This window comes from Coregonus clupeaformis, unplaced genomic scaffold (genome assembly GCF_020615455.1).
Source record: "Coregonus clupeaformis isolate EN_2021a unplaced genomic scaffold, ASM2061545v1 scaf3494, whole genome shotgun sequence".
Taxonomy (NCBI): domain Eukaryota; kingdom Metazoa; phylum Chordata; class Actinopteri; order Salmoniformes; family Salmonidae; genus Coregonus; species Coregonus clupeaformis.
In genome coordinates, this window is record NW_025536948.1 from 23,634 (window position 1) to 34,962 (window position 11,329).

Below are 11,329 nucleotides of genomic sequence, written 5' to 3' on the forward strand. Positions count from 1 at the left end.
ACTACTTTAATACTAAATAGATACTGTACATATACTATATATCCCCATTAAATTCCGGTTAGACCAATTTCAAACCGGAGCAAACATATCTCAAAGACAGTTGTAAGAAAACATGAAGTACAGCATACAGTTGGAAACATAATACATGTTTAACCAACTGAAAAACACCCCTGGTGTTTTAAAGGCCAAACATCTCCTTAGTACATTCATACCCTTGGCTGAGGCCTCCAACTAGACCTGCTGTCACCAATATGGAGAAGAAAAAAAAGCCCCTGCTAACGTTACTGCTGCCCCACCAAGTGATGCATATTTACAGTATTTCCACATCTCTTCTTTGATCTTTTCCTGTGCCTTCTTATAATCCTGGTTGGTGTAGTACAGTCCTCCATTATCCTCCACCACCTGCTCTATCTTCCTCAGCAGCTCTCTGACCTGAGTGCGGTTCTCTCTCTTGACATTGATGATTGAGTGATATCTGTTCCCACAGCTTGTGACAAGTTTCCGCAGCTCCTTGCTCTCTTTCAGAAACTCAGAAACTGATTTGTTCCCTATCTGATCTTCACCAGTGAACAGCACCATGGTGTACATTGAGGCATCTTCCCCAAAGTTCTCCTGGATCCACTTCACAGCGTTCCTCTCCTCCTCTGTGAACCTCCCCAGCCTGATCACCAACAGGAACACATGGGGTCCTGGAACTGACATGTAGATGCACCTTTCTAGTTCACTTTTCATTTGCTTTACACTCATTGTTGTGTCAAAGAGTCCTGGTGTGTCAATCACATCGATCTTCCTCCCATGCACCTCGCCACTCCCTTTCTTACACATTGCAGTGACAGACTCAGCTTTGGCCTCCACTTTAAACACCTCTGTCCCCAGGATGGTGTTTCCTGTTGCACTCTTCCCCACTCCAGTCTTACCCACCAGAACAATCCTCAGATCAGAGGGCTGCCCTGAATATGTGGAAACAGACAATAAGTGGGGGATGCTTGAGTTGATCATATAAGCAAGCTTCTAGATAAGATAGAGAGGAACATGTGTTCTGTGTGCATGTGAAGCATGTGGATGCGTACCTTGACATTGACCAGTGAAGGTTTGCAGACACAGTGTTACCAGCAATAGAATCATCGGAGTCCTTCCTCTTCCTTGTGCCATCTCGACAGCTACAGCGACCACCAAAATCACAGAAACAGACAATGATGTCATTAGTAAGGTTGCAAAAGTTTTGGTAACTTTTCCCAAACACCCAGGTTTTTCCAGAAATCCCGGTTGTAAGATTCCCGGGATCAGGAAGGAAATAAATGGAAATCCCAATATCCTACAACCAGGACTTCTGGAAAACCAGGGAATTTTGGGAAAATTACTGGAATTTTGCAACCCTAGTCATTACCAACAAAACCAATCCACACTTCTACAGTGACTCATCAGTCCTCTGTAGCTCAGCTGGTAGAGCACGGCGCTTGTAACGCCAAGGTAGTGGGTTCGATCCCCGGGACCACCCATACACAAAAATGTATGCACGCATGACTGTAAGTCGCTTTGGATAAAAGCGTCTGCTAAATGGCATATTATATATTATATTATATAATGTATGGCCGCGTTCACAGATGGTTAAACCAATTAGAATTTATTCTTAGCTGATTGATATAACAATCTAAACAATAGGCTTACTCTGCTTCACATCCCCTGCCATCACATGGTTGGAGAGTTATTTATCCAATAGAGCCCAGAGAGTGTTCTTCAATGGAAGCTTCTCTAACATGAAAAATGTACAGTGTCTACACTGAGCAAAAATACAAAACGCAACATGTCAAATGTTTGTCCCATGTTTCATGAGCTGAAATAAAAGATCCCACATATTTTCCAGACGCACAAAAAGCTTATTTCTCTAAACATTTTTGCACAAATTTGTTTACATCCCTGTTAGTGAGCATTTCTCCTTTGCCAAGATAATCCATCCACCCGACAGGTGTGGCATATCAAGAAGCTGATTAAACAGCATGATCATTACACAGGTGCACCTTGTGCTGGGGACAATAAAAGGCCAATCTAAAATGTGCAGTTTTGTCACACAACACAATGCCACAGATGTGCAAGTTTTGAGGAGCGTGGAATTGGCATGCTGACTGCAAGAATGTCCACCATAGCTGTTGCCAGATAATTCATGTTAATTCCTCTACCACGAGCCACCTCCAACGTCATTTTAGAGTATTTTGCAGTATTAAAAAATAAAAAATACAAATAATACAACTTAATTCATGATGGTTTTTATTTGATTTTAGTTAGTTTTGGAGTGAAAGATAATAGTTTTAGTACAGTTTTAGTTTTAAAAACAGGTTTATTTTATTTCAGCTTACTAAATAGTTTTTTCATTATTAGTTTTTGTTTATTTTAACCTTGCTATGGAGGAGGGAGGTCAGTGACCTAACATCAAGTGGTTTTAGATGTACAGTTGAGGTCGGAAGTTTACATACACTTAAGTTGGAGTCATAAAACTCGTTTTCAACCACTCCACAAATGTATTGTTAACAAACTATAGTTTTGTCAAGTAGGTTAGGACATCTACTTTCCAACAATTGTTTACAGACAGATTATTTCACTTATAATTCACTGTATCACAATTCCAGTGGGTCAGAAGTTTGCATACACTAAGTTGACTGTGCCTTTAAATAGCTTGGAAAAATCCCAGAAAATGATGTCATGGCTTTAGAAGCTTCTGATAGGCTAATTGACATCATTTGAGTCAGTGGGGTGTACCTGTGGATGTATTTCAAGGCCTACCTTCAAACTCATTGTCTCTGCTTGACATCATGGGAAAATCAAAAGAAATCAGCCAAGACCTCAGAAAAGAAATTGTAGACCTCCACAAGTCTGGTTCATCACTGGGAGCAATTTCCAAAGCGCCTGAAGGTTGACGTTCATCTGTACAAACAATAGTACGCAAGTTAAACACCATGGGACACACAGCCGTCATACCGCTCAGGAAGGAGACAGCGTTCTGTCTCCTAGAGATGAGACGTGCTTTGGTGCGAAAAGTGCAAATCAATCCCAGAACAACAGCAAAGGACCTTGTGAAGATGCTGGAGGAAACAGGTACAAAAGTATCTATATCCACAGTAAAACAAGTCCTATATCAGACATAACCTGAAAGGCCGCTCAGCAGGAAGAAGCCACTGCTCCCAAAACCGCCATAAAAAAGCCAGACTACGGTTTGCAACTGCACATGGGGACAAAGATTGTACTTTTTGGAGAAATGTCCTCTGGTCTGATGAAACAAAAATAGAACTGTTTGGCCATAACGACCATCGTAATGTTTGGAGGAAAAAAGCGGTAGCTTGCAAGCCGAAGAACACCATCTCAACCATGAAGCATGGGGGTGGCAGCATCATGCTGTGGGGTGCTTTGCTGCAGGAGAGACTGGTGCACTTCACAAAATAGATGGCATCATGAGGAAGGAAAATTATGTGGATATATTGAAGCAACATCTCAATACATCAGTCAGGAAGTTAAAGCTTAGTGTAAATGGGTCTTCCAAATGGACAATGACCCCAAGCATACTTCCAAAGTTGTGGCAAAATGGCTTAAAGACAACAAAGTCAAGGTATTGGAGTGGCCATCACAAATCCCCGACCTCAATCCTATAGAAAACATGTGGGCAGAACTGAAAAAGCGTGTCGAGCAAGGAGGCCTACAAACCTGACTCAGTTACACCAGCTCTGTCAGGAGGAATGGTTCAAAATTCACCCAGCTTATTGTGCGGAAGCTTGTGGAAGGCTACCCGAAATGTTTGACCTAGGTTAAACCATTTAAAGGCAATGCTACAAATACTAATTGAGTGTATGTAAACTTCTGACCCACTGGGAATGTGATGAAAAGAAATAAAAGCTGAAATAAATAATTCTCTCTACTTTTATTCTGACATTTCACATTCTTAAAATAAAGTGGTGATCCTAGCTGACCTAAGACAGGAAATGTTTACTATAATTAAATGTCAGGAATTGTGAAAAACTGAGTTGAAATATATTTGGTTAAGGTGTATGTAAACTTCCGACTTCAGCTGTATATGCCATTTGGACTGGAAGCTATTGAAAATGTGATCTGTATGTGAATTAATATCCACAGCTGTAATAGGATAAATATTTCTAAAAAATCAAAGATGGGGAAATTTGAAAAAAATTAAAGTATAAAATCAGGGAAGTGGTGAACTGGAATTCTAACAAAAGTAGTATCAATACTGATCCAAGATGGCGTAGGAGTGCAGTTCTGTTTTTGTCGTGTGTCTGTAAATAGCCTGTAAATACCCTGTTTTTTTGTATTTTTCGTGCATATTTCCCCATCCTTCTACAAAAATATACTTTCCTGCAACCCGCCTCACTCAATGTGGAGCGGATTCTATTATTGACTTACCTTTTTATCTAGAATCTCCAGTTGAAACTAGCTAGCCAGCTAACTAGCTACTTGCTATTAGCCACAGTTAGCGGTATTTCACCCAGAACATTGGATTTTTTTTCTGCGGGATTAATTTAATCACTGGACATTAATCACCGGATATTCGCCAGTCTGCACAGCGCGTTATCGACCCAGAACATATCAGTTTTCTGCGGAATCACTGAATCACTGGACCTTTAACTCCAGTTCATCGCTACAAGCTAGCTGCAACAAAATTGACGCTGTGGTCTGGCTAATCATCCTGAGCTAGGCCCATCTCCCGGCTATCTACCTCTCTGTCAACCGGACGGGACCACCTAGTGTTGACCCCGGATCCTACATGACTGGTCTGCCGACTAAATCGTCTGATGTGGTTACTGGCGTCGACCACGAAGATTCCATCTGCTAGCCCGGCCTGCTAGCACACGCTAGCCGTGGCCTCTTACTCGCTAGTCCTTTAGCAGCCTCCGAACTATCCTATTGCTGTTCACCGGACCTTATGATAACTCAGCTATACAGCTGATGTCTGCTGGACTGTTCCTTTTTACGTTACTACATCCTGTTTATGTTTAGCCTCAGCCCAAACATGGTTAGCTTATTGTTGTTTCGGTTATTTCTAATTGTACTATTTCACTGTAGATCCCCCAGCCCAGCTAAACATGCCTTAGATAGCTCCTTTGTCCCACCCCCCATACATGCGGAGACCGACTCAATTGATGCCTCCAGTGATGCTATCTCTTTCATTGTTACCCAACACTTAGGTTTACCTCCACTTTACTCATATCCTTCCATATCCTTGTCTGTACATAATGCCCTGAATCTTTTCTACAACACCCGGAAATCTGCCCCCTTTATTCTATGTACCCAACGCACTAGAAGACCAGTTCTTAAAGCCTTTAGCAGTATCCTTATTCTAGTCCTCCTCTGTTCCTCTGGTGATGTAGAGGCTAACCCAGGCCCTGCAGCCCTCAGTATCACTCCTACTCCCCAGGCGCTATCATTTGCTGACTTCTGTAATCGCAAAAGTCTTGGTTTCTTGCACGTAAATATCAGAAGTCTACTTCCTAGTTTGAGTTATTCACTGCGTTAGCACACTCCGCCAACCCTGATGTTCTAGCAGTGTCTGAATCCTGGCTCAGGAAGGCCACCAAAGTTAGGAACCAATATACACAAGCAGTCAGGAAAGCAAAGGCTAACTTTTTCAAACAGAAATTTGCATCCTGTAGCACTAACTCCAAAAAGTTTTGGGACACTGTAAAGTCCATGGAGAATAAGAGCACTTCCTCCCAGTTGCCCACTGCACTGAGGTGAGAACACTATCACCACCGATAAATCTACAATAATCGAGAATTTCAACAAGCATTTTGCTACAGCTGGCCATGCTTTCCATCTGGCTACCACTACCCCGGCCACCAACTCTGCACCCTCCGCTGCAACTTGCCCATACCCCCGCTTCTCCTTCACACAAATTCAGACAGCTGATGTTTTGAAAGCGCTGCAAAATCTGGACCCCTACAAATCAGCTGGGCTAGACAATCTGGACCCTTTCTTTCTAAAACTAGCTTCGGGGAATTGTCGCAACCCCTATTACTAGTCTATTCAACCTCTCTTTCATAATGTCTGAGATCCCCAGAGATTGGAAAGCTGCCATGGTCATCCCCCCTCTTCAAAGGGGGTGACACTCTAGATCCAAACTGCTACAGACCTATATCCATCCTGCCCTGCCTTTCAAAAGTATTTGAAAGCCAAGTTAACAAACAGATCACCGACCATTTGAATACCACCGTACCTTCTCCGCTTATGCAATCCGGTTTCGAGCTGGTCTGGGTGCACTTCAGCCACGCTCAAGGTCCTAAACGCTATTATAACCGCGATTGATAATAGACAGTACTGTGCAGCCGTCTTCATCGACCTGGCCAAGGCTTTCGACTCTGTCAACCACCGCATTCTTATTGGCAGACTAAATAGCCTTGGTTTCTCAAATGACTGCCTCGCCTGGTTCACCAACTACTTCTCAGATAGAGTTCAGTGTGTCAAATCAGAGGGCCTGTTGTCTGGACCTATGGCAGTCTCTATGGGGGTGCCACAGGGTTCAATTCTTGGGCCAACACTTTTACAGTGTATATCAATGATGTCGCTCTTGCTGCTGGTGACTCTCAGATCCACCTCTCATGACGACACCATTTTGTATACATCTGGCCCTTCATTGGACACTGTGTTAACAAACCTCCCAAAAGCGAGCTTCAATGCCATACAACACTCCTTCAGTAGCCTCCAACTGCTCTAAAACACTAGTAAAACTAAATGCATGCTTTTCAATCGAACGCTGCTGGCACCCGCCCACCCGACTAGAATCACCACTCTCGACGGGTCTGACCTAGAAAGTATGTGGACAACTACAAATACCTAGGTGTCTGGTTAGACTGTAAACTCTCCTTCCAGACTCACATAAAGAATCTCCAATCCAAAGTTAAATCTAGAATCGGCTTCCTATTTCGCAACAAAGCCTCCTTCACTCATGCTGCCAAACATGCCCTACGTAAAACTGACTATCCTACCGATCCTTGACTTCGGCGATGTCATTTACAAAATAGCCTCCAACACTCTACTCAGCAAATTGGATGTAGTCTATCACAGTGCCATCCGTTTTGTCTCCAAAGCCCCCATACACTACCCACCACTGTGACCTGTGCGCTCTTGTTGGCTGGTCCTCACTACATGTTAGTCGTCAAACCTACTGGCTCCAGGCCATCTATAAATCACTGCTAGGCAAATCCCGCCTTATCTTAGCTCATTGGTCACCATAGCAGTACCCACCCGTAGTATGCGCTCCAGCAGGTATATCTCACTGGTCATTCCCCAAAGCCAACACCTCCTTTGGCCGCCATTCCTTCCAGTTCTCTGCTGCCAATGACTGGAGCAATTGCAAAAATCTCTGAAGCTGGAGACTCTTATCTCCCTCACTAACTTTAAGCATCAGTTGTCAGAGCACCTTACCGATCACTGCACCTGTACACAGCCCATCTGAAATTAGCCCACCCAACTACCTCATCCCTATATTGTTATTTATTTTGCTCTTTTGCACCCCAGTATCTCTATTTGCACATAATCTCTTGCACATCTAGCATTCCAGTGTTAATACTATTGTAATTATTTTTGCACTATAGCCTATTTATTGCCTTACCTCCATAACTTGCTACATTTGCACACACTGTATATATATTTTCTAATGTATTTTTGACTTTATGTTTTTTTACCCCATATGTAACTCTGTGTTGTTTTTATTGCACTACCTTGCTTTATCTTGGCCAGGTCGCAGTTGTAAATGAGAACCTGTTCTCAACTAGCTTACCTGGTTAAATAAAGGTGAAAAAAATAAAATTAAATTTTTTAATTTTAAAAAGTATGGATGATGGGGGGTCAGTGACTTTACATTATGTGGTTTTACATCTCCATTTCACCTATATATGGAGCAGCCCTTAGTAGTTAGTAACTAATAAAAATATTGGGCCTTCAGCGACTGGAGGCCCTATGCAGTGTGTGTAATCTTCATATTGGGTTAACCCCACCCTCCTGAATGGAAATTGCAAAACATATGTATTTTTTTGCTTACATGCAATCACCTGTATTGCACTTTTATGACGGTCCCTAAACCACCTAAGTGCCAGAAAAAAGCATATTGCCTACTTTCAGGCTCTGTAAAGGGAAGAGCGACTAACGGTAAAAAAAAATATTAAAAAAATATCACTCTCATCATCCTAGCACCTTCCGTCTGAGAACTATTGATGAACTCCGAATGTCGAAAGTCAAAACAAATGTACTCGGTCATCAACCATGCATAAAGACCTGGCATGAAGGCGTCAATAAACCAGTTGCTATACAGTTATTCAACTATTGTAGAGGGACTGCATTTGAAAAACTAACGGCTGGCTAAAACTGGCACATTTACAGTAATATTGATTCATGTGCACTGTCCCTGTAAAAACGAAAATAAACAAAGTAAAGTAGAGTAGATTGTTGAGGAACGTTTAGCAAATATTACTGCTACGGTATAAAGTTGAATACTCACTTTTACTGCAGTTAAATTATCTGTGAATTGGTGCCTCCTCTTGTGACTATGAGAGCTGAAGCAATGTGCGCACCATACATTATGAGTTTCGTTTCCCTGCATATAAGTTTCGTTTTCCTGTAACTAGTACGTTCTAGCCAATCAGAAAGTGTTTTAGGCCAAAACCCAATCCAGGACAGAGATCAATTATGATCAAGTACTCTCCTTGGCCTTGTGCCAACAACTCATAAAACAACATTTGTCAGATACAGAGAATCTGTATATAGAGTCTGTCAGTGCCATACTTCAGCAACAACACAGTGAAAGCATTTTTATGCATAATTATTGTATCCAACAACAGGTTGTATACTACGAGTTTATTGAGCCTCTACTTATGTTGTGCTGTCTATAAGACAGCAACGTGGGTGGTAGCAAAGCAATGTTAGAGAGTATTAGGAAGGGTGCTCTTTGGATGAAAGGGTCTTGGCAATAATGAAAACTACTGTACTTTCCAAGGCACTGATATCTGATACTTGATATGAGCACAGATTTGTATAGATTTGTATGGGTATATGGCTCGGTTTAGGGCCATAATCTCTCTCCTCCTGCCACACCCTTAGCCTCACACAGTTTTTGGAGTGCTTATATATCATGCTAAGGTCATATCAAGTTAAAAACAATACCCTGCCACATGAAGTTTTTGAGAGTGTGTATAGAAACGCAGGTAGCCTGGTGGTTAGAGAGGTGAGCCGGCAACCAGAGGCCAGGTTGCCAGTTCGAAACCTGGGTCCGATGGGAAAAATCTGTCGGGAAGTGAGCTGGCAACCAGAGGTTTGCAGGTATCAAATTCTAGATGATGTTGTGCCCTTGAGCAAGGCATTTAACCCCCCACAACAACAGCTCCCCCGGCACCCAGTGTGGCAGCCACCCCCGCACCCCCTCTCCAAAACCTGTATGTGTCTTTTTCGGAGGGATTGGGTTAACAGCAGAAGTCACATTTTGATTGGACCTTGTGTGTAATTGACCAATAAAGTGATCTTAATCTTAATAAAAGACAAGATGTAGTTACACTCTTCATTTTATTTAACCATTCACCAAATATATTAATCAGACCCATTTTGCATAAAGAAAACAGTGATAAAACAGATACAACTTTCTGTGTTATAGAACACATGGAAAATTCAATAAATCTGATTTCTTAAATATGAATAAAGACTTGCTAAAGTGCCAAAAATCTGCCTTTTGACATGTCCCTAGTCATGTTTTTATCACTTCTAAGAAGATTTAACCCACATAACCCAAACATTTCTCCAAATGTTTACCATCACTGTAAAGCCCTAGTTATGTTCTTGCTTTGACAAAGTCATTTCTGAAGATTATAGTTAATTTCATGTGATTAGTGATTCATTTACGTCTGTCCCTCATTTTAAGGTCAACCCTGTTACGTGAACTGAACTCTCGTTTTAATATGGTTATAAATGATTCCTTTTTAAATGTTTTTTTCAAAAGAAACATTGAACATATAATAGTCAAATTATAGTGTAATAGCAGGTGAGCTGGTTCTATTCATTTGGGCCATTTTCTGATGTTTTGTGGTGGAAAACTGAGCCTGTTGAGCATAACACGTCAACCCTGTTACCCATAGATAGATAGGCTAGAAATGTTTTAACAATTTAAATATGTTTGTGAAGCTTGCATTTAATTGCCCTTCCCCATTGCACAAAACAAGCTTCTATTCCCCCTGTCACAAGGGGAGTTATGGCTGATTTAAGATGAAAACCTCCAATTAAACCCTGTTACTTTAATGACACGTATTTTGAACTTACTACACTCATTTTTATTTTACCCCTTGAGATGGGAAAAACATGTTTTTTATGGAGTTGAGCATGTGCTCTTTATGACAGAATGTTAAAATGTGGTTCAATTAATAGTTTTTGTAATGAGTTACACTAACCAAAATGTACTCTATTACGTGGGCGACCCCCAAAAAAATATTACTTACCAAACTAAACATACAGCTTCAGGCTTCAACTAAATTTGGGTTTCATTCCCTTGACTATGCTGTTCCATTTTAAATTGTAAAGTAGCAGAACTCCCTGTGATTGTGAATTGTATATCCCCATTAACACACACTTACTAAACACATACACCCTTAATACATACACCCCTATAAAAACATACACTGCCATTTAATACTTTTTAATACCACTAAATACATAATGCACATACTATATATCCAATAAAATAAATTTGGCCTACACCTGCTTCGTTCAGAAGGTGTAGTGAACGTTTAATTAAATAGAGCATTGAGCATTTTAACTCTTGTTGTTGATTGGGTGATTGTGTATAGTGCACACCACTTCAGCAGGAGTTTTGTGCAAGCCAGTCAGGAATAAGAGGCGAGGCCAGACCGGCACATTGATTTTATCCGTATCCGTGAATCCAATGCTTTCTCAGTAGTAATCGACGTTGACGGTCAGGGGAGATGACGCGTCAATATCCATACAATTTCCATCCAATTCCTCAAACAAAAAAGTTTAGATTCGTTTTTGGGCCGGGCGATGGTTAAGTAACCATCCATTTAGCCAATGAGAAAAGAGGGCATTTTATACTTCGCACACTCTACATGCACATGGACCATGGACGAAATGAATCCGTTCTAATTTGGTGCCCACAGATCAGTCTGGCCTCGCTCTCAGTTGCCTCTGGTCCACACCCCGTCATACCCATAAAATAGGAGCAAACGCATCTCAGTTGTAGAAAACATGTAGATCAGTACACTGTCGCAAAACATAGCAAAACATTTAACCAACTGAACGCACCTCTGGTGTTTTAAAGGTCAAGCATCTCCCTTAG

General features: G+C 41.5%; 1 protein-coding gene across 1 annotated transcript; it reads right to left on the reverse strand.

Moving 5' to 3' along the window:
- Positions 1-243: 243 nt before the first annotated feature.
- LOC123490066 (GTPase IMAP family member 7-like) lies at positions 244-8,563 on the reverse strand. The gene is made up of 3 exons (XM_045220282.1): positions 8,495-8,563; positions 1,071-1,160; positions 244-950 (listed from the first exon to the last, which is right to left on the reverse strand). Exons 2-3 carry the CDS (start codon positions 1,150-1,152, stop codon positions 244-246), a joined length of 789 nt encoding a protein of 262 aa, XP_045076217.1. The 5' UTR covers positions 1,153-1,160; positions 8,495-8,563.
- Between the last annotated feature and the right edge of the window lie 2,766 nt (positions 8,564-11,329).